The 21,823-nt window shown below is 40.7% G+C and overlaps 6 protein-coding genes and 1 pseudogene across 10 annotated transcripts; 5 read left to right on the forward strand and 2 right to left on the reverse strand.

Annotated features, from left to right (window-relative positions):
• The first annotated feature begins 759 nt into the window (after positions 1–759).
• LOC106415627 (transcription termination factor MTEF18, mitochondrial) lies at positions 760–2,918 on the forward strand. The gene has a single exon (XM_013856380.3). The coding sequence runs from the start codon at positions 1,217–1,219 to the stop codon at positions 2,879–2,881; it is 1,665 nt and encodes a 554-aa protein (XP_013711834.1). The 5' UTR covers positions 760–1,216; the 3' UTR covers positions 2,882–2,918.
• A 161-nt stretch (positions 2,919–3,079) lies between these two features.
• LOC106415629 lies at positions 3,080–5,419 on the forward strand. 5 transcript variants are annotated; one of them, XR_007327160.1, is made up of 5 exons: positions 3,080–3,155; positions 3,292–3,395; positions 3,557–4,498; positions 4,575–4,848; positions 5,085–5,419. XR_007327160.1 is itself a non-coding variant. In XM_022708088.2 (3 exons), the coding sequence occupies exons 1-2, from the start codon at positions 3,569–3,571 to the stop codon at positions 4,641–4,643; spliced, it is 999 nt and encodes a 332-aa protein (XP_022563809.1). In that variant the 5' UTR covers positions 3,446–3,568; the 3' UTR covers positions 4,644–4,648; positions 5,085–5,419. The 5 variants fall into 5 exon arrangements, 1 of the variants encoding a protein (XP_022563809.1); XR_001283011.3 differs by lacking the exon at positions 3,080–3,155 and having other exon boundaries at positions 3,269–3,395; XR_002660644.2 differs by lacking the exons at positions 3,080–3,155; positions 3,292–3,395 and having other exon boundaries at positions 3,446–4,498; positions 4,575–4,648; positions 4,747–4,848.
• A 389-nt stretch (positions 5,420–5,808) lies between these two features.
• LOC106412297 lies at positions 5,809–7,255 on the forward strand. Its single transcript, XM_013853213.3, has 4 exons — positions 5,809–6,376; positions 6,430–6,588; positions 6,690–6,798; positions 6,886–7,255. Exons 1-4 carry the CDS (start codon positions 5,984–5,986, stop codon positions 7,080–7,082), a joined length of 858 nt encoding a protein of 285 aa, XP_013708667.1. The 5' UTR covers positions 5,809–5,983; the 3' UTR covers positions 7,083–7,255.
• On the reverse strand, positions 7,215–8,634 carry LOC111209050 (annotated as a pseudogene).
• A 1,027-nt stretch (positions 8,635–9,661) lies between these two features.
• LOC106413334 lies at positions 9,662–10,045 on the forward strand. Its single transcript, XM_013854130.1, has one exon. The coding sequence runs from the start codon at positions 9,662–9,664 to the stop codon at positions 10,043–10,045; it is 384 nt and encodes a 127-aa protein (XP_013709584.1).
• Positions 10,046–16,449: 6,404 nt separating this feature from the next.
• On the forward strand, positions 16,450–18,627 carry LOC106415931. Its single transcript, XM_048766995.1, has 5 exons — positions 16,450–16,552; positions 16,889–17,022; positions 17,991–18,149; positions 18,241–18,349; positions 18,434–18,627. The coding sequence occupies exons 1-5, from the start codon at positions 16,450–16,452 to the stop codon at positions 18,625–18,627; spliced, it is 699 nt and encodes a 232-aa protein (XP_048622952.1).
• Positions 18,628–18,756: 129 nt separating this feature from the next.
• Positions 18,757–20,243, reverse strand: LOC106414708 (transcription factor DUO1). Its single transcript, XM_013855313.3, has 2 exons — positions 19,680–20,243; positions 18,757–19,594 (listed from the first exon to the last, which is right to left on the reverse strand). Exons 1-2 carry the CDS (start codon positions 19,877–19,879, stop codon positions 18,976–18,978), a joined length of 819 nt encoding a protein of 272 aa, XP_013710767.1. The 5' UTR covers positions 19,880–20,243; the 3' UTR covers positions 18,757–18,975.
• Positions 20,244–21,823: the final 1,580 nt, after the last annotated feature.

The raw sequence follows: 21,823 nt of genomic DNA on the forward strand, positions 1-21,823 counted from the left end.
GGGCAGTCACATGACATAGCATCCACGTGGCATCCCTGAGAAAAGGAAAAAGACACGTGGTCCTACTTTCTTACCCCCTTGCGCGTGTTGCATTGTCCCTCTCTCACCGAACACTCAATTTCTTTCCTAATCATTTGATGCGATTTGCTTTGTAAGCTAACTCTCACGAAATTACGATTTAACCCTTGGGGCCACCCATCATTCACTCATGAGCTTATCAAAGCCTCAATCATGGGTTTGTGTGTTGTATTCAACGTGCCTTGCACGTGACATCGTCTCTATCCGCTTTAAGGTAAAGTTTCCTCTTTGACAATACAAATGTTTCTTTTTGGGTTTGATTGAGTAAATAAAAGGATACAGAAAAGAGCTTGTTTACACTCGTGGCCACTAAGATTTCATCAAATAAAATCTCTTCGATTAAAGTAAAGAGCAAAAGCAATGTTATACGAGCCTTTTATCGGCCCAGTTTAAAAGTACATGCACAATGCCTCTCGAAGTAAGCAAACCAATTGGATATTAGTAATAAACTTCAGGCCGTTTACGACTTTCAAAGTGGCTCTCGACGGGAGAACACATACAACTAAAACTACTTGCCGTCTGAGGTTGAAACTCATATTCTCAAGAAAGAAAACCAAGTTGAGTTTCTAGATTTACCAATACAAGATCGTAGATGCAAATTCGCTACAAACATCAGGCTGGATGTAAAAACAAATCCCAACCGATCTATGTTCCTTAAAAACAAATCCCAATACACACAGCCTTTGCTTTGCAAGTGTTACCTGCTTGACCTGAGATCAGTTAAGAACAAGACTCGTGTAGAGAAATTGCTAATCGATAATGTGTCTCTTAAATAAAACACTCAAGACGAATGCGTATGGATTCCTCTATGGTCTCATGAACACTCGTTGCTTCGCCTGACATATATTAATGAAAACTATATCTCCTTCATTCAAACCACATAAATATTCAAACAAAAATGACACTAATCATTTAATCTCATACATAAAAAAAGCCAATCGAGAACCGAATTTAACGGCGAATCGTTCTGAACTTAACCGGCACATTTTTCCCGGTTTAATGTCTTCCTCTCCGAATGGCAAAAGAGTAATTTTCTCTAAGCTGCGAGGGTTCTCCGATCATTGGTACAGAGATTAGGCGGGGAGAGAGAAAGGCAACGCCACCGGTGAAAGAAAAACCCTAATCCCCCAAATCAACAATGTTCGTCATAGTCAGATTCAAATCCGCACTGATCTCTCGTAATCTCACAACAGCGGCGAAACGCAGAAGAGTCCCGTCGATATACAAATCCCTAGCCATCGGAGAAGCTCAAAAAGCCGTCACGGACTACCTCCACACCACGAGGTCCCTCTCCTACTCCCACGCCGAGCACATCGCCACGAACGCCTCCTCCTCGATCCGCAACCTCATCCTCAACCTCGACTTCTCCGTCGCGACCTTCTCCAAATCGATCCGGAGGCATCTCAGGTACCACCCCATCAACGAGTTCGAGTTTTTCTTCGAGAGCATCGGCATTGATCTCGGGGAGGTTGGCGAGTATTTGCCTGAGAAGAAGTTCTTCTTCTCCGAGGATCCAAGAGTGTTGGAGGCGGCGTGTGCGTTGTCTGGGTTTGGGTTTCCTTGGAATAAGCTTGGGAGGTTGTATAGAGAGGAAAGGTCTGTTTTTTTGCAGAGTGGGGATGAGATTGGTTTGGTGCTGGGTAGGTTGAGTGGTGTGGGGTTTAGTACTGTGGCGGTGGCGGGTGTTTGTTTAGCGTTTCCGAGTGTACTGTGTGGTGGTGTTGAGATTGGTTGTTTGTTTGTGAAGGTGAAGAGGTTGTTTGAGGAGTTTGGTTCAGAGGATGTTGTTGAAGAGAATGTGGAGTCTTGGTATGCCTTTGGTAGGAAAGTTAGGGTGTTTTACGATTTGGGGTTTGAGAGTGAGGAGATGTGGGAGTTGATGGGTAGAAACAGATCATTGTTTATGGAATGTTCAGAAGAAGCTCTTGTGAACAAGACTGATTATTTTTGTAGATTTGGTATTGGGAAAGAGGAAGCTGCTCTTTTGATTCTTCGAAATCCTGATGTTATGAGTTTTGATTTAGAGAAGCCTGTGATCTCAGTTAAAGGAGTGCTTAAGCATTTTGGATTGAGTGAGGACGAAGTGGATGCTCTTTCTCTGAAGCACCCTCACGTTTTTGGTAGAAACAAGATGAAGAACCTGCCTCTTGTGGTTAGAGCATTAGCTATACATGAAAGGATCTTCGATAAGTTGAAGAACGGGACTTATCAATTACTCTCTAGCTATTCGTTGATGAAACCCGACGAAGATATAGACAGAGAATATCAACGAGGCTTGGAGGAAATTCAAAACTTAAGGTGTAAAACACACAGTTTTCAAAAACTTGATTTCCTTCATCAAATAGGTTTTGCCGAAAACGGTTTGACCATGAAGACACTACAACACGTCCACGGTACCGCCGTGGAAATACAGGAAAGGTTCCAAATCCTACTAGACAGTGGCATCGATTTCTCAAAGGCATGTATGTTGATAAGATCATCACCGAAGAGTTTGAACCAGAAACCACATAGCATACAAGAGAAGATAAGGTTCCTGTGTGAGGAAATGGGAGATTCTTTGGAATATCTTGAGGTTTATCCAGCCTATCTCTGTTTCGACCTGGAGAACAGAATAAGTCCAAGGTTTAGGTTCCATAAATGGCTTGTGGAGAAAGGGCTAAGCGAGAAAAACTATTCGATCGCAAGCATTGTAGCCACCAGCGAAAAGGCGTTCATAGCTCGTTTATATGGGATTCATCCAGCAATCCCCAAACACTATTTCGAACGTTTCTCTTACAGAAAAGACAGAACCACTGTATCCTAACTTGTCAAAAGACTCATCTGGATCTTGCAACAGATCGAGCAGTCTCCTCGTATGAGGTTATGATTCCTCCACATGGTAACAACAATTGTGAGTGGAGATTGCAGATTTAATTGTTTGTTTGTTTGGCATAAGTGACTTATATGTACCACTCGGAAACAGAAAGTGAAAGATTACGCCTTTGTACGTTTTCTTCTCAGATAACTTATAGCTTTGGAGACATTGTACAATGTTGCTAGCTTCTCGTCAGCATGATGCATCCTGCACGTGTCACAAGGTACGTATCGAGCGAGTAGTGTCAATGACTCTGATGCAAAACGTGGGACCAAATTGCACATGTGATAGTGTTAACTAATCGAGCTTCCTTGTTATTGACGTCAGGATAGTTTGACTAAGTTCCGTTTTTAAAGCAGCCTTGCAGAGCAAGCAACCGTGTGCGTGCCAGTCACGTGCTTCTTACGTTTGGAACCCTTGTGCTAAGTGGGGCAGCGGCTGTAAATCCGACGATCTATGAAGGGTAAAAGCGTCATTTAATTTCTTTCTTTACCTTTTTTGTTAGCACTTTGGCATGGAGAGTTAGCAGTAACATAACTGACGCTCTTCATGTTCTGTTTTTCTCTCTCTCTTCACATTTTTTTTTGAGCTCTCTCTCTCTCTTTCTTTCTCTTCCTTCATTAGGGTTTCGATCAGATGTTTCGTCAATCCATAGCGTTTACTCCGCCGGTCCACGGCTCTGACGCGCCGCCGCCGCCGCCGCAACAGCAGCAATCTCAGCAGCAGCCGACGGTTGTGAACGTGAGCGAGAGCTCTAGAAGGCAACAGATTGCAGCGGCGTCTTCCTCGCCGGTGAAATCTCATCCGCTTCATAACTTCCCGCTTTCTGATCTCAGGTGGGCTATGAATCACGCCAATACACATCGGCTCCGGAAACCATCCGGCAGATCTCCACTCCGTGAAGCTACTAATCATGGCAAAGGGACTGAGGAGGTGAACGAAGCATCTGGCTCTTCATCTTTTGAATTGAAACCGGAGAAGCAGAAGAAGAAGGATGTTGTCAGTGAATCCGCCGCAGATCGATCCGGGACGAAGTCAACGGCGGCGGACGGTAGATCGAAGATCTTTATCCGGATCCGCACGAAGAACAACGAAGAAACAGCTGATGTCGCCACCACCGCAGTCTCCGCCGCCACCGTCGTCGCTGATGTTCATGAGACTGATGAATCAGCTGAGCCGGTGGTTGATGCTGATGTATCTATCGGTGAACGGATCTCCGATGGTGGTGGTGGTGGTCAGGAAGGAGATGAGTTTGGTCCTAAGACTTGGAATCTAAGACCGAGGAAACCACCGACGAAGAAGCGTTCAATCGGAGGAAGCTGTGGTGGAAGTGGAACAGTATTGGCGGAGAACAAAACTCAGGGAACGGTTAGAACAGAGGCTATTCGATCCAGGAACGGTGTGGATGCTAAGATTGCGACAACGACGGAGAGGAAGGAGAAGAAACCGAGGTTATCGATCTCGCTATCAAAGTTGGAGATAGATGAGGATATCTACTCGTTGACCGGATCAAAACCTAGCAGAAGACCAAAGAAGAGAGCCAAAAACGTGCAGAAGCAGCTCGATGTAATAGTCTCACTCTTGTTTTGTACAGTTCACAACCTTTAGCTAACGATTTTGTATGTTTTTTTTTTGTTTTCAGGTTCTTTTTCCAGGTTTGTGGATGGGTAACGTTTCTGCAGACGCTTACAAGGTCTCGGAACATGCTTGAAAGAGGTATATAACCTTTTGATGAATCCGATTTGGATGTCTTTTCATTTCCCTATGTATCTTTTTTCTGTAAGTTGTTGTATGTAAATGGGGAAAGTTTTTAGTCTTTTCTGAATCTTGTAGGGTTCATGTGAAGTTAGTCTTGTTTGATTGGCTTCCACTGAAACCTGATAGGGGCATTGAATAAGCTTTTTCCACGGATGAAGGTATTAAAAAAGTAGCGATTTAATACTGTTTGTATTTGCTTCCTTGGACGATGTGGGATGTGGTTACTTACATTTGGTGTCTTAGATTCCATACTGTATTATCTTACTGAGTTCTACAGAGTTAGAGTGTAATGGTCTGAAGTTGCAGTAGTGAGCTTAAACTTAATAAACGGAGTCAGTTTGTATATAAACAAACAACCTCACCTTCATGTCCTCACTCTGTCTTAATGATGCAGAGATGTAATTGACTCGCTTCTTCAAGCCTTAGCTTCATTTTTTCTGGGCGTGTGTAATACTGTCTCGGAGGTTTCAAAGCACTGAATCGAACTTTAGCTTCAGACTGGGTCCTAACTAGCTGCAGAAATATGAATCATATGCTTGCTGCCACTGATGTGATGATACGACTTTAGGGGGTTTTCTTCTGTTTATGCACTTCTTCTTGTTGACCCTTTGTAATTAGTTTAGTCGGTAGTAGTATACTCTTGTTTTTTTTCTTTCAAATTTTCATTGGTTGACCAATTTCGATGGTGGAAAATAAAATGAGAATAATCAGCATAGGTTGTTTCTTTTATTACTACTTGATCATTTATCTTTTCACTTTTTGTTCTTATCATTTTAATTTATCTATTTTCCATGAATAATTTGAGCAAAAAGATAGTAACAATTGGGCATATATATTGCATTTCTATAAAAAAGAGTTGATTATGTCGTGTCCCTCTTGGAAGATCAAAGTTCAAACTCGTATGAGTAAATAAATAAAATAATATAGACTTTAACAGTTAAAATATCTTAAGTTATAACCCTGCGTTGTGAGGACCATAAAGCCTTGCATTCGTCACTCATATTTCATCAACTCCACTTGCTTTGTCGTGTCCCTTTATGATATTTTTATAATACAATATATCCCAATTAGCCGTCATTACACGGAAGTACTCTTTCCACGATTAATCCAGTTCATGCTTGGTGGTTTCTAATAGTGTTAGATTAATATACATGTAAACTTCGTAGTAGTTTCAGTGACTCTGATAAACACGAAATACTAATAACTTTCTCTGTAAGTTATGGATCAATTCCTCGCAGTTTTCTTTTGTGAGAATAACGAGCCAACTACAAGAGACTTTCCTTGAAAACTTTGATGCAAAGAAAATCAAAAGTAAAGACTCAAAAACAAAAACAAAAATCAAAATCTCGTTGCATATATATAAATAAGACCTCCCATATCTTACTAGCAAATCTAACAATGGATAGATACCAACACGTCTATGTGATGCGTCACGGACACCGACTCGACAACTTCGACCCAGATTGGGCAGCAAAGGCTGCCAGACCTTGGGATCCTCCTCTCTTTAAAGACGGCATGGTTCGAGCGTTTCAAACCGGTCAAAGGATCGGAAGTCAAACCGGGTATCCCATTCACCGCATCTTCGTCTCTCCTTTCCTCAGATGTATTCAGACAGCTTCCCAGGTGGTGGCAGCTCTCTCCTCCCTCCCCAACGCCATGTCTTCCATTAATAAAACAAAGCTCAAGGTAAAGTCAGCTGAGATCTTTTGTTATGCTTGCTTCTTATAGTGTTTCTACAGGTTGCTATTGAATACGGCTTGTGTGAGATGATGAACTCGGTGGCTATATGGTCTGTGGTTTCTCCTAAAGATGGAAAATTTGTCTTCAATATCTCGGATCTTGAATCTATGTTTCCTGAAGGAATGGTGGATCATAATGTGGATCCTATTTATAAAGAGGTGCTTGCTTCCTATAAATAGAAACTTTCCAAGTTTTGACTTTTCTACCTTTCTAATTCTATATATAAAGTTGATATAACCCTTTTGTTACTTCTGTTCAGGTACCAAAATGGGAGGAGTCCCCCGAAAAATGCAGAGAAAGATATGTTAAAGTTGTAAAGACTCTTGCCGATAAGTATCCTACAGAGAACTTGATCTTAATCACCCACGGTAATCAAGTTCCTGACTCTTTTTTTACTTTGTGTTCTCTCACCCACTTGTTTTCTCACTCTAAGCCTCTTTGATGAAATTATTTAGGGGAAGGATTGGTAACAACATTTTCGACCTTCTATAAAGATACAACCGTCCTTGAAGTAGACTATTGTGCTTATGTTGAATTAAGAAGAGAGGTCTCAAGTAAAGATGGGTCTGTTGTTGAAACTGGGGAGTATGAGGTTGCTCAATCTGGAATCAGGTTTAGTCATGATCCTGTCACTATCCCAACACCGTTTTAGCCAATGTTCATCAGTTCCTCTGTTTCTGTACTTTAATTTGTATTTTTTTTTAACATTTATTACTTCTATTTGTTGCCCACAAAAAAAAATTACTTCTATTTGTATTTGAATTGCTTTTGTATGAACTATGAATCATGGCTCAATGTTATCATTCAATTTAATAAGGTTTGACATTTTTTATGCCACACAAAAAACTTAACTTTCATATTAAACAGAGACAAACAAGAGTTGTCATTACATAATAATGTAGTTAGATTGTGTGCTTGCTGAACAAACAAAGCTATTTAAAGTCCGAGTCAGATTAGACCTAAAAACACACAAAAGGAAACAGTCTAATAGAAAACAAGAACCAACCACAACAACAACAACCTTGACGCACACAATCTAAGAACTCCTAGTTTGGTCATCAACTTGATCAAACATGTCAGCAGGGAAATCGTGTAAGAAAACATCAGATTCTTCATCATCTTTCGAAACATGTCTAAACCTTCTCGGAGCCGGAGAGGGCTCAAAAAACGGCTGAGGAAGGCCGAACAAGGGCTCAGAAGAATCAGCCGGTCCAAGTATATCGTAGAAAAAAGGGTCGTCGAGAACAGTCCCAAAGGTAAAAGGCTGATGATTCTCTAACTTAATACCTAGTTCCGGCAACCTGATCAAGGCTTCATCATCAACTTGATCTGATGTTGATGATGAGTAGGGAAGAATCGGGAAGAATCTTGGAAGTGGAAGAAGAAGAGGAAGCTCTAGTCTCTTCTTCAACAAGACTTAAACTCTGAGACTGGATTGGTTTGACGTTTTTGTCCTTGTTAGGTTTTGGATTGAAGCAACTAGAACTCAGATGCATCTGAGGAGTTATGGAGAATCGAAGGTTACTTTGAGTTGCTTTGAGAGGATGCTCTACCCACAATTCTAGGATTTTCTGACTAATCTCTGCCGAACTCCTCTTTCCACTTTGAAGGGTCTCATTCCTATTCGAAGGATCTTTTGGTCTTCTTTCAGATTTCTCGTCAACCGTTCTGATACTAATTGTTGGAATTGTATGAGTCCATGTCCAACTCTTTATTGTCTTATTAGTACGATATTGTCAACTTTGGACCTAAAAGGCTGGCCCGCATGAATTTACTTTTGGGCTCCTTCACGAAAGGCCTCGTGCTAATTAGAGTTGGACATCTCTTTATATATTAGACACTCCTTGTTTAAACTTCCAATGTGGGACTTGGATTGACATCTCTCATTTTGCAGATTTCTCGTCAAACCATTCTGATACCAATTGTTGGGACCGTAAAATCCCAACATACTCCAGAAGTTCTTCACATCGTTATCAGTTCTTCCCGGTAGATACGTAGCGATCCTCGCCCATTTGTTACCAAACTGAGACTGCAAATCAATCACCCTCTTCTCCTCCTCAGCAGAGAACTTGCAGCCACTTAAAAAGTAGTGATTCAATACTATTTGTATTTGCTTCCTTGGGCGATGTGGGATGTGATTACGAGGCTTAAAACTTGATAAACGGAGTCACACTTTGTATATTAAAAAAAACCTTCACCTTCATGTCCACACTCTGTGTTGTAATGATGCAGAGATGTAATTGACTCGCTTCTTCAAGCCTTTAGCTTCATTTTTTTTTTGGGGCGTGTGTAATAATACTGTCTCGACGTTTCAAAGCACTGAATCGAACTTTAGCTTCAGATTGGGTCCTAACTGGCTGCAGAAATATGAATCATATACTAGCTCAGATCCGACCGTACGTTTTATTTGCTTGCTGCCACTGATGTGATGATACGACTTTAGGGGTTTTTCTTCTGTTTATGCACTTCTTCTTGTTGACCCTTTGTAATTACTTTAGTCGGTAGTTTCTTTCAATTTTCATTGGTTGACCAATTTCGATGGTGGAAAATAAAATGAGAATAATCACCATAGCTTGTTTATTTTACTACTACTTGAACATTTATCTATTTCCTTTTTACTCTTTATCATTTTAAATTTTTATTTCCGTGAATAATTTGAGCAAAAAGATTAGATCCAATTGGGTCATATAGCATTTCTACAAAAATTATTGATAATGTCCCTCTTGGAAGTTCAAAGTTCAAACTCGGATCGAGTATATACAGAATATAAAACGGACTTTAACGGTTTAAATTTTTTGTGAGGACCGTTGCTTTCGTCACTCAGTTCATCACCTCCACTTGCCGACCATTAGACGGTAGTACTCTTTCCACGATAAAAGCCGGTAATTTAATCGGTATTGGGTTTCTTAGACATGCTCTAACAGTGTGTTGTTAAAATTCGTAGTAATTTCAATGACTGGATAAAACAAAATATTATTAACTTCTTGTGTATGTAATGTAATGGATCAATTCCTAGTAGTTTCCTATGGTGGAAGTAACGTTCCATTTTCAAGAGACTTTCATTTTTTGAATGAAAAAAAATTCCGACCACTCACTTTAATCTGGTGGCCGTTTCTTTGTAACATGTTTATAAAACCGAATATTAATTGATGGCAACAATCACCGCATTCACTGGACATCAATGGCACCAGGACACAGAACAATACATCGACTGGCCTTAATACTCTGTATATGGATGCGGCGTGGAGACTCGAGGACAAAACTGCAGGATGTAGTTGGGTCCTTCACAACCCACGCCTGGAAGAGACAAGGCAAGGCACTTCGACGGAGCGTTTTGTGGCGTCACCACTGATGGCCGAGGCACTAGCTGTACGGGAAGCCCTGTTACAGGCCAAGGCTCTTCATCTCACCAATATCTGCCTTAAGTCAGATAACCAGGTGCTTATCAAAGCACTATCCTCGAAACAACATCCGGTGGAGATCTACGGAATCAACTTGGATATCGAGAATCTATCCCTATCTTTTACGTCTATTTCTTTTGCTCATGTACCTAGGAGCTTGAACTCTGCTGCAGATGCTTTGGCAAAATCTGCTCTGTACTCTTTGAACTCTTAGCTTCTGCTTATGCTTTCTTAATGAAATAGTTGGTTGATCAAAAAAAAAAAATTGTATTTTTTTCAAGAGACTTTCCTTGAAAACTTTGCTGCAAAAGCAATCAAAAATCATTATCCAAAAACTAAAATTCAAAAGCTCGTTCCATATTATATAAATCGGACCTCCCATATCTACCAGCAAAGACCAAGCACAGAAAAAGAATGGATAGCTACCAGAACGTCTTTGTGATGCGTCACGGAGACAGACTCGACAACTTCAACCGACATTGGGCAGCAACAGCTGCAAGACCTTGGGATCCGCATGTGTCTCAAAACGGCTTGGTTCGAGCGTTTCAAACCGGTCAAAGGATCCGATCTCAGACCGGGTCTCCTATTCACCGCGTCTTCGTCTCACCTTTCTTCCGTTGTGTGCATACAGCTTCCGAGGTCGTGGCTGTTGACATGAAGAATTAAACAAAGGGAAGTAGTGGAGGAAGTGGGAGAAGTGGCCATATCACTTACCAAATGGGGAGGAGTGGCTAGTCCACTACTAGTTAGTGGAGGAAGTGGGAGGAGTGGCCATATCACTTACCAAATGGGGAGGAGTGGCTAGTCCACTACTAGTTATTTAGTCTTCCACCACTGAGTGCTTATTGCTTTTGTTTCCTTTAAATACACCATGTATGTTACACAATTAAACACACAATTCAATACAAACATTTCTTTCATTCTCTCAATCTCACAAATCCTCTCATTCTCTTAAATTCTCAAATTTCTCTTCTCTCTCAAATACTTACGGTTACTTCACTCCTTTTTTACTTTGTTCGTGTGCTTCATCACGGTTAAAACACTTAGAAGCTCTCATAATCCCACAAATTATCATGGTATCAGAGCAGCAACAATCTTGAAACCTTTCTAAATTCCGCAAAATCAAAACTCTGTTTCTAGTTCTTAAACTCTACCTCTGACCAAGTAAATCCCCAAGATGGAGAACAACAACAACAATAACAACAACCGCATCAGCATACCTGTGACCCTGAAGGGGATTAACTACCTCTTGTGGGCCAGGATGGTGAAGATTGCCCTTGGAGGAAAGGGTTTGTGGAGTCATGTCTCAGCAGAAGCAGCTCCAAAACAAACCACCCAAGGAGAAGATGGACAGGAGATTGTGGTAGCTACTGATGAAGACAAATGGGCTCAGGAAGATCTCATGGTTCTCACAGTGCTCCTTAGCTCCCTAGAACCCGCCATCATGGAGTCTTACTCCTACTGTGAAACTACCAAGCAGCTGTGGGATACACTCTACAAAGTGTATGGAAATACCTCCAACCTTACAAGGGTCTTTGAAGTAAAAAGAGCTATCAATACCCTCAACCAAGGAGATATGGAGTTCCAGCCTCACTTTGGCAAGTTCCGGTCTCTTTGGGCAGAGATGAAACTACTCAGACCACATACTACCGACCCCACCACTCTCTTAACCAGGCGTGAAGAGGACAGAGTGTTTGGACTACTGCTCACGCTTAATCCATCTTATGGGAGCTTAATCAAGCACATCCTGAGAGCTGACAAGTTACCTGACCTGGATGAAGTATGCGCTCAAATTCAGAAGGAAGAAGGCTCTGTGGGCTTATTTGGAGGCAAGGGAGACTTAAACATGGCACATCAAGCTGAACGAGCCGTGTCAAACAAGGCAGCTTACAAGCTAGATGAGAAGAAAAACTTGACCTGCGATCACTGCAAGAAGAAGGGCCACATGAAGGACAAATGCTGGATACTACATCCGCACCTCAAGCCCAACAAATTTAGGGACAACCGCCCTCAATACCAAGATGCAAGAGCCAACTTCTCAACTGATGGTGCTGAGCCAACAACACCAATCACCATGGGTATAAGCAACCTAGGTGTGGGAAGAGCTACTGCCTCCACATCAGGCTATGCCACGCCAAGAGCCAATCTAGATGAGACCATCAAGAAGTCTGACTTAACCGCTCTCATCAAGGCTCTCAAGGAATCTGGTATATCTAAAACTCTTGGTATCTCCCTTAATGCTTCTCACAATGCAAATGGTTCTATGAATAATTTTAAATCGGCTAAGCCCTTAGTTATAGACTCTGGTGCTTCTCATCACATGATAAGTGATTTAGAACTGATTAAGAACATAGAACCGGCTTTAGGAAATGTGATGATAGCAAATGGAGATAAAATTCCAATAAAAGGTGTAGGTGAACTTAGATTGTTTGATAAAGAATCTAAAGCTTTCTATATGCCTACATTTGCCTCAAACCTACTGTCTGTTAAAAAAGTAACTAATGATCTCAATTGTCAAGTTACTTTCACGCCTAACAGTGTATACTTTCAGGATATTGATTCTAGTAAGTTGCTTGGCAAAGGTGTTACCAAGGGAGACTTGTACTTACTTGAGGACACAAGACCTGTATCTCAATTATCGTGTGTGTTTCATTCTGTTTCTGAATTCCCTAAAGATGAAATCTGGCATGCTAGACTAGGACATCCCCATTCTCGTGCCTTGAACATCCTGTTGCCTAGTATTTCTTTTAAAAATGAGTGTGAAGCGTGTATATTAGGAAAACATTGCAGAACTGTGTTTCCTAAATCAAAAACCCAATATGAAAACTGCTTTGATTTGATTCACTCTGATGTGTGGACTGCTCCATGTGTATCTAGAGAACAACATAAATATTTTGTGACATTCATTGATGAAAAATCTAAATACACATGGATCACTTTGTTGCAATCTAAGGATAGGGTGCTAGAAGCATTTAAAAATTTTCAGAACTATATTACTAACCATTTCAATGTTAAGATTAAAATTCTTAGATCAGATAATGGTGGTGAATATACTAGCACAGCCTTCAAACAACATCTAGCCTCACATGGAATCATTCAACAAACCAGCTGTCCTTACACACCCCAACAAAATGGTGTGGCTGAAAGAAAGAATAGACACTTGATGGAAGTGGCAAGGAGTATGATGTTCCATACAAATGTACCCAAGCGGTTTTGGGGGGATGCAGTAGTCACAGCCACCTACCTAATCAACCGCACACCTACAAGAGTCCTCTTTGATGCCACCCCATATGAGGTACTAAACAAATCTAGACCATCAATTGATCATTTGCGTGTGTTTGGGTGTGTGTGCTTTGTTTTGATTCCAGGAGAACTAAGAAACAAACTGGAGGCAAAGAGCACAAAGGCAATGTTCATTGGATACTCTACGCACCAAAAGGGGTACAAATGCTATGTACCAGAGACAAGGAGAGTCCTAGTATCCAGAGATGTTAAGTTCATGGAATCCAAGGCCTATTATGATGAGAAGAGTTGGGAGGAACTCAAAGATCTATCTCATTCTGCCTCGGACAGAGCTAACAACCTGAAGATTCTTATGGAAAGACTCGGCATTAACCTAGAAAAGGAACCAGAGAAAGGCCGGGACACTACTCCTTATAAAGAGACCATGGTTCATAACACTGAAGACTCTCATCCTGACCATGAAGGGGGGAATGAAGATCAACCGGCGCAAGCTCAACCTGAAGAAAACCCAGTATTATCTCATGATCAAGATGAGATGGGACAACCAGACACTGAAGCTCAAGAAGGAGAACCAAGCAGCAGTAATGAACCTGAGCAGACACAAGTCCTAAGGAGAAGTACAAGGATCAGAAGACCAGCCTCAGATTGGGTTAAAAATGATTTTGTTTACTACAATGCTCAAGCTGTGGCACATCCAGAAAGTGGATTATGCTCCCTAGCTCACTATCCAGAAGAACATCAAGTCTTTATGAGTTCATTGGACCTGGAATGGATACCAAGAACATATGCAGAAGCTATGGAAGATGATGAATGGAGGAAATCGGTGGATGATGAAATGAGGGCCATGGAGAAGAACAACACCTGGTATGAGACAGAACTTCCAAAAGGGAAGAAAGCCGTGACCAGCAGACTCATACATACCATTAAGTATCTTGCAAATGGGAAGCCAGAAAGAAAGAAGACCAGACTGGTGGCAAGAGGATACACACAAGTGTATGGAGAGGACTATCTAGACACCTTTGCACCAGTGGCCAAGCTTCATACAATCCGGATTCTACTCTCATTAGCAGTGAACCTAGAATGGGACCTTTGGCAAATGGATGTGAAGAATGCTTTCCTGCAAGGAGAACTAGAAGATGAAGTGTATATGAAACCACCTCCGGGGATGGAAGAAATGGTGAAACCAGGGAATGTCCTTAGACTCAGAAAGGCAATCTATGGCTTGAAGCAATCACCAAGAGCTTGGTACCACAAGCTAAGCACTACATTGAATGGAAGGGGATTTGTGAAGTCTCAAGCGGATCACACACTCTTCACTCTCACCAGCAAGCAAGGAATTACGGTAATTCTAGTCTATGTGGATGACATCATCATCACGGGTAGTGACAAGGAGGGGATCAGTTTAACCAAGACATTTCTCAAGGCCGCATTTGACATCAAAGACCTGGGAGAACTGAAGTACTTCCTTGGCATTGAGATGTGCAGATCAAAGGAAGGATTATTCATGTCCCAAAGAAAGTATACCCTGGACATATTAAAGGAGGCAGGAGATCTTGGAGGAAGACATGCCAAGACACCACTTGAAGAAGGTTACAAGGTATTGCGAGAGGGGGAGTATGAAGACACTCCATTTGAAGATGTCAAGCAGTATAGACGGATGGTTGGGAAGCTGATCTATCTAACCATCACTCGGCCAGATGTGTGTTTCGCAGTTAATCAAGTGAGCCAGCACATGCAAACTCCCAAGGTTCATCACTGGAACATGGTGGAGAGGATTCTAAGATACTTAAGAGAAGCGCCAGGACAAGGTGTATGGATGGCTTGCAACAAGAACACTGAGGTGATAGGATACTGTGATGCAGATTGGGCTGGAGATAGAGTAGACAGAAGGTCAACCACCGGTTATTGTACATTCATTGGAGGGAATCTTGTCACTTGGAAGAGCAAGAAACAGAAAGTAGTATCTTGTTCAAGCGCAGAAGCAGAGTACAGATCAATGAGGAAGCTAACCAGTGAGCTTATCTGGATAAAGGGGCTTTTAGGCGACTTGGGAATTGAGATCACCTCTCCCATGACCATGCACTGTGACAACCAAGCCGCAATACACATTGCATCCAACTCAGTCTTTCATGAAAGGACAAAGCACATAGAAGTAGACTGCCACAAGGTCAGACAAGCAGTGGAGCAGCAAGTGATTCTCCCATGTTATACAAGAAGTGCGGATCAGCTGGCTGACATCTTCACCAAGGCGGCCAGTAGCAAAGTTTGTGAGTCCATTCTTCCAAGACTTGGACTCATAAACCTTCCATGTCAATGATCTCCTCACCGTGGAGTATTCTACTCTTTTTCCTTTGCTTGGTTTTTATCCCAAGTGGTTTTTCCAAGAAAAGGTTTTAATGAGGGAATACTTCATGGCTTTCCAAGCTTGACACTCACTACTGTCAAGCTTGAGGGGGAGTGTTGACATGAAGAATTAAACAAAGGGAAGTAGTGGAGGAAGTGGGAGAAGTGGCCATATCACTTACCAAATGGGGAGGAGTGGCTAGTCCACTACTAGTTAGTGGAGGAAGTGGGAGGAGTGGCCATATCACTTACCAAATGGGGAGGAGTGGCTAGTCCACTACTAGTTATTTAGTCTTCCACCATTGAGTGCTTATTGCTTTTGTTTCCTTTAAATACACCATGTATGTTACACAATTAAACACACAATTCAATACAAACATTTCTTTCATTCTCTCAATCTCACAAATCCTCTCATTCTCTTAAATTCTCAAATTTCTCTTCTCTCTCAAATACTTACGGTTACTTCACTTCTTTTTTACTTTGTTCGTGTGCTTCATCACGGTTAAAACACTTAGAAGCTCTCATAATCCCACAAATTATCAGTGGCAGCTCTCTCCGCCCCCAAAGACCTATCAAAGCTAGTCAAGGTCAGACCATCTGCTTATTGCTTAAACTCAGCTGAGATGTTTTTTTTATTTTGAATACTAGGAGGTTCGGGCCGCAACCCGTAGTCTCTAAACCGTAACATATAATATTAGTTTTGTCCAAGCGGTCACTTGAACCAAAGACGTTTTGACACAATAGCCATGAAGCTAATGACCTTTAGTTACTTTTTACCGTATTCTTCAGGTTGGTATTGAATACGGCTTGTGTGAGATGATGAACTCGATGGCTATATGGCCTGAGGTTTCTCCTATAGACGGAAAATTTGACTTCAATATTTCGGATCTTGAAGCTATGTTTCCTGAGGGAATGGTGGATCATAATGTAGATCCCATTTATAAAGAGGTGCTTCTTCCTATAGACAGAAACTTTCCACTTTTGTAGTAAAAAGTTGATATCACCCTTTGTCCCCTCTCTTCAGATGCCAGAATGGGGGGGGAGACTGTGGAAGAATGCAGAGAAAGATATGTTAAAGTTGTAAAGGCTCTTGCCGATAAGTATCCAACAGAGAACTTGATCTTAATCACCCACGGTAAGCTGTTCAAAAAAAAAATATTAACTATATAATTAAGGATAAAATGAAATAGTCTTAAAAAAATAGTAGCTTTATCTATATATATTTGAGGTTCTCTTCGAATTATATACTATAAGTTTAAGAGTATATCTAAAGACTTGAAATTATGAACCAAATTTATGTATTTAGTTTTTGAAAAATCCTTAATATTTTTTTCTAATTTTTAGATTCGGACCTTGTTTCACCGTTTCAGTAACACCTGCTATTAGACGGTCCTATGATATTAGACGGTTCTGTGTGTTCTCACTCGCCTTGTTTTCTCAGTCTTAAGCCTATTTGATGGAATTTTGGTAGGGGAAGGATTGGAAACAACATTCTCGACCTTCTTTAAAGATACAACCATCGACGAAAAAGACTATTGTGCTCATGTTCAATTGAGAAGAGACGTCTCAAGTAAGGATGGGGATGTTAAAACTGGGGAGTATGAGGTTTGACTCAGGTTTAGTCATGATCCTGGGCAAAGCCTAACGAAACATTGGTTTTAGGTCTCCAAAAAATTTTGGAAAAAATTACATAGAAAAAAACCACCAAATTTTTTGTAGGCCTTCAAATTTACCAAAAAAAAATTTATAGCTGGAATTTTTTAAAAACTGCCTACAACCCCTAAATCTCAGGGCAGCCCTGGGTAAACCAAATGGATAGCTACCAACACGTCTTTGTTTTGCTTCACGGAGACCGACTCGACAATGTTGACCCACTTTGGGCAGCAACAGCTGGCAGACCTTGGGATCCTCCTCTCTTTCTAAACGGCATGATTCGAGCGTTTAAAACCTGTCAAAGGATCCGATCTCAGACCGGGGTTCCCATTCACCGCGTCTTCGTTTCTCCTTAACTCAGATGTATTCAGACAGCTTCCAAGGTCGTGGCAGCTCTCTCCCTCTCCGCCCCCAGAGACCTCCCTTCCATTGATAAATCAAAGCTAGTCAAGGTCAGATCATCTGCTTATTGCTTAAACTCAGCTGAAATGGTTTTTTTTTTTAACGAAGAGGTTCGGGGTCGAAACCCTTAAAGAGCATCAGGGGTTCACACAGTTCCCCCAAAAAATAATAATATAAAAATCTCTTTATTATGAATCTGTATCACAAAAGCTCCTCACTATGAACCCGTTCTGCGGACTCCACGCCACATGGCGGCCCGCAAATAGTTCGGCTAGTAAAATTTTTTTTTTTTTTAAGTTAAGCGAAAAAAAAATTAAAATAATCAAAAATGCACATTGGGAATTGAGACCGGTGGAGTTTGCTGATGGGGTGCTCTAATCCCCCAGGAGTCCAGAACATATAATATTAGTTTTGTCCACGTGGTTACTTGAACGGAAGACCTTTGAAACAATATCCATCGTCCTTTCTAGTTGAGTTAATGACCTTTTGTTACGCTTACTTCTTACCTTATTCTGCAGGTTGCTATTGAATACGGCTTGTGTGAGATGATGAACTCGGTGGCTATATGGCCTGAAGTGTCTCCCAAAGATGAAAACTTTGACTTCAATATTTCGGATCTTGAAGCTATGTTTCCTGAAGGAATGGTGGATCATAATGTGGATCCTATTTATAAAGAGGTGCTTGCTTCCTATAAATAGAAACTTTCCACTTTTGTACCTTTTCATATTTAGTATGAAGTTGATATCACCCTTTGTTCCTTCTGTTCAGATGCCAAAATGGGAGGAGACTGTGGAAGGATGCAAAGAACGGTATGTTAAAGTTGTAAAGGCTCTTGCCGATAAGTATCCTACAGAGAACTTGCTCTTAATCACCCACAGTAAGCAAAGTTCCTGACCTTTTTTTTACTTGTGTTCTCACTCACTTGTTTCCTCACTCTAAGCTTCTTTGATGGAATTGGTAGGGGAAGGATTGGAAACAACATTCTCGACCTTCTTTAAAGATATAACCGTCCTTGAAGTAGAAGATTGTGCTTATGTTCAATTGAGAAGAGAGGTATCAAGTAAAGATGGGGATGCTGAAACTGGGGAGTATGAGGTTGCTCAATCTGGAATCAGGTTTAGTCATATTCCTGTCACTATCCCAACACCGGTTTAGCCAATGTTCACCAGTTCCTCTGTTTCTGTACTTTTATTTGTATTTTTTTCTTTTGAACATTTACTTTTATTTGTATTTGAATTGTATGAACAATGGATCATGGTTTCAATGTTATCATTCAATTTAATAAGGTTTGACACTTCTTATGCCACATAAAAAAACACAACTTTCACATGAAACAGAGAAACAAGAGTTGTCATTACATAATAATGTAGTTAGATTGTTGCTTGCTGAACAAACAAAGCTAGTTAAAGTCTTAGTCAAATTAGACCTAAAAACACACAAAAGGAAACAGTCTAATAGAAAACAAGAACCAACCACAACAACAACAACCTTGACGCACACAATCTAAGGACTCCTATTTTGATCATCAACTTGATCAAACATGTCAGCAGGGAAATCGTGTAAGAAAACATCAGACTCTTCATCATCTTTCGAAACATGTCTGAACCTTCTCGGCGCCGGAGAGGGCTCAAAAAACGGCTGAGAAAGGCCGAACAAGGGCTCAGAAGAATCAGCCGGTCCAAGTATATCGTAGAAAAAAGGGTCGTCGAGATCAGTCCCAAAGGTAAAAGGCTGATGATTCTCCAACTTAATACCCAGTTCCGGCGACCTGATCAAGGCTTCATCATCAACTTGGTCTGATGTTGATGATGAGTAAGGAAGAATCTTGGAAGTGGAAGAAGAAGAAGCTCTAGTCTCTTCTTCAACAAGACCAAAACTCTGAGACGGGATTGGTTTGACGTTTTTGCCCTTGTTAGGTTTTGGATTGAAGCAACTAGAACTCGATGCATCCGAGGAGTTATGGAGAATCCTAGCGAGCCTCTTTAGCCTGCTACTCCAGAAGTTCTTCACATCGTTATCAGTTCTTCCCGGTAGATACGTAGCGATTCTCGCCCATTTATTACCAAACTGAGACTGCAAATCAATCACCGTCTTCTCCTCCTCAGCAGAGAACTTGCACCCACTTAAAATAAAAGAAACCTAACTTGTTAAGCAAGTATACTAATATAGAAGAAGAGAAAGAGGGAGTAGGGAAGAAAGTTTATTACTTTTTGAGATTGGGACGGAGTTTATTGACCCAACGGAGACGGCATGACTTTCCGGTGCGTTGAAGAAGGCCTTTGGATCGAATGGAGCTCCAGTCACGAGGACCGTATCGCTTGACGTGGTTGATGAGCACTTCATCTTCTTCGGCTTTCCATGGACCTTTCTTGATCTCTTCCTTCTTAGTCGCTTCCATTTTCTTCATCTTTTGTAATGGATAGATACTTCTCTCTGTTACACAAAAATGTTAAAGGGAGTTTATTTCGCTTTTGTAGTGACGGTTAGAAGCAGTTATCGCCCATTACCCCCTCTATGCCTCCCACTTTCAGTACCTCCACTCTCCGAGTTTCTCTCTCGAATTATTAAAATGCTCTCATGTTATTTATCGGTTTACCAGCCCAAATCTAGTGAGCCCGTGTAAGGCCCCATTATTTTCGATCTTCATGATTGCATTGCACTATTGATCAAACTCATATCGATGAACTTGAGAGAATATAAGAAACACTGTTTCTTATTAGCTCAAGAAAATAACTCAAAACTTAAACTCTCACACAATAGTCTCTAAACTCACAAGTTCATGGCACAACTCACCATCTTTTTATATAGAGATAATATTTCCTAAACTCATTAAGAACCACACTTATCTAAAAAATACTTTAAATAAGATTAACATAATTTGGCTTCTAAGTTAACTTCAAGTTTGTCTCCAACATGCACAACCTTTACGTACTTGTCTTTTACGTACTTTACTAAATTGTCAAAGAGGGGTTCTGATGATTCGGTGAGATTTCATTTTTTTTCAAATCTCAGCTTATTGGATATGTGATTTATAAAAGTTATCTTAAATTCTTGCTTACTGGGCTTATTGGAATGATGATTTGGTGAAATTTCATTTTTTTCTCAAATCTCAGTTTATTGGATATGTGATTTAGAAAAGTTATCTTAAATTCTTGGTTTTTGGACTTATCATTTATACAAATCATCCCTTATTGGAAAATAAGGATTTCATCAAATAAAATATTTGAGAAGTTATTTGGAATTATCTGAAAATGATTTGTAGTTAAAATTTCACGGAGATAAATTACATCTCTTGAGATGGTATTTGAAAAACTGATCAGAAAAGATTTTATTTTTCTTCACTGAACTTTCGACCAAAAACCAGGACGTTGACTAGCTTTACTGAGCATGTCATGTTCTCAATTCCTTGCTTCTTCTATGGATTCTTTTCTAGGTTATCGATTTATTTATATACCTTGAATGGATTCTTTGTGCCAAGGCTAGACAGCTTGACTTGTGGTTTGATCCCAGATACAACAGAGTGAACAAAGAAGGAAGAAGGATTAACATAATTATCAAGGACGAATTGCATATCACATTGATCAAGCTACTGGATCTGAGCCATCCTGCTATATGATTACAGGACGCGGTGGCCACACGGGGACAAGAAGAAGAAAAATGTGAGCTATTCGGATCTGTCGAATGATTAAGCCAGAGAAATCGGGAAAGCAAACACTATCTCTGAACAGAGAATAGAAGCGATGAAGAAGAGCAGCGAGGCTCTATCATGTCCCTTGTGTTTCCAACTATGCCTCGCAAGAATCACAATCTCGGGTTCTGTCGTCGCATGTTTAACACAATCCTTTGTCTTTTGCATTCTGCTAACAGCTTGATGGACCGCCTCTGTTTGAGGTTCTGTATAGCTAATCACAATGAAAAAGCTACATATTTTAAGTCTTGCACCAAGTGAAGCACCTCATTTGCATATTTCTTAATTACAGCCTTGCAGGTACAAGTGCGCTTGTTCTCTCTTTTCCTATGCTCAATCCTTTGAACAATAAGGGACATGTCTGGAGAACATATCTATGATGGTTGTGACATCACCTCCACTTGATTAATCATCCAACTAAACTGGTTTATTCAAACTCATATCTAGACTGGAATTTGACCAAAGCAAACAATATCAGTACTGAAACTTCCATTTCACTTCCGGCCATCCTTAATAGCCTAGTAATATTGTGGCTGAGATTTATCTGACTAGTGATCTAATATTGTAGATGACACAAGCAAAGGTTTCATGGTGTAGTTGGAACTCGAGCGAAGCCATTTTGTGTTTTCTTTTAAAATTAGCTACCTTCAACATTGTGTTTAA

Source organism: Brassica napus, chromosome C8 (assembly GCF_020379485.1).
Source record: "Brassica napus cultivar Da-Ae chromosome C8, Da-Ae, whole genome shotgun sequence".
Classification (NCBI taxonomy): domain Eukaryota; kingdom Viridiplantae; phylum Streptophyta; class Magnoliopsida; order Brassicales; family Brassicaceae; genus Brassica; species Brassica napus.

Bases quoted from the DNA above. Each gene is read 5' to 3' on its own strand.
- LOC106415627 (XM_013856380.3), top strand. From the start codon at position 1,217: ATGTTCGTCATAGTCAGATTCAAATCCGCACTGATCTCTCGTAATCTC.
- LOC106415629 (XM_022708088.2), top strand. From the start codon at position 3,569: ATGTTTCGTCAATCCATAGCGTTTACTCCGCCGGTCCACGGCTCTGAC. The intron at 4,499-4,574 runs GTAATAGTCTCA...TTTTGTTTTCAG, and splicing joins ACGTGCAGAAGCAGCTCGAT to GTTCTTTTTCCAGGTTTGTG.
- LOC106412297 (XM_013853213.3), top strand. From the start codon at position 5,984: ATGCAAAGAAAATCAAAAGTAAAGACTCAAAAACAAAAACAAAAATCA. The intron at 6,377-6,429 runs GTAAAGTCAGCT...GTGTTTCTACAG, and splicing joins TTAATAAAACAAAGCTCAAG to GTTGCTATTGAATACGGCTT. The intron at 6,799-6,885 runs GTAATCAAGTTC...GAAATTATTTAG, and splicing joins CTTGATCTTAATCACCCACG to GGGAAGGATTGGTAACAACA.
- LOC106413334 (XM_013854130.1), top strand. From the start codon at position 9,662: ATGGATGCGGCGTGGAGACTCGAGGACAAAACTGCAGGATGTAGTTGG.
- LOC106415931 (XM_048766995.1), top strand. From the start codon at position 16,450: ATGGGGGGGGAGACTGTGGAAGAATGCAGAGAAAGATATGTTAAAGTT. The intron at 18,150-18,240 runs GTGCTTGCTTCC...CCTTCTGTTCAG, and splicing joins TGGATCCTATTTATAAAGAG to ATGCCAAAATGGGAGGAGAC. The intron at 18,350-18,433 runs GTAAGCAAAGTT...TGGAATTGGTAG, and splicing joins CTTGCTCTTAATCACCCACA to GGGAAGGATTGGAAACAACA.
- LOC106414708 (XM_013855313.3), bottom strand. From the start codon at position 19,879: ATGAAGAAAATGGAAGCGACTAAGAAGGAAGAGATCAAGAAAGGTCCA. The intron at 19,595-19,679 runs GTAATAAACTTT...TTTTATTTTAAG, and splicing joins CTCCGTCCCAATCTCAAAAA to TGGGTGCAAGTTCTCTGCTG.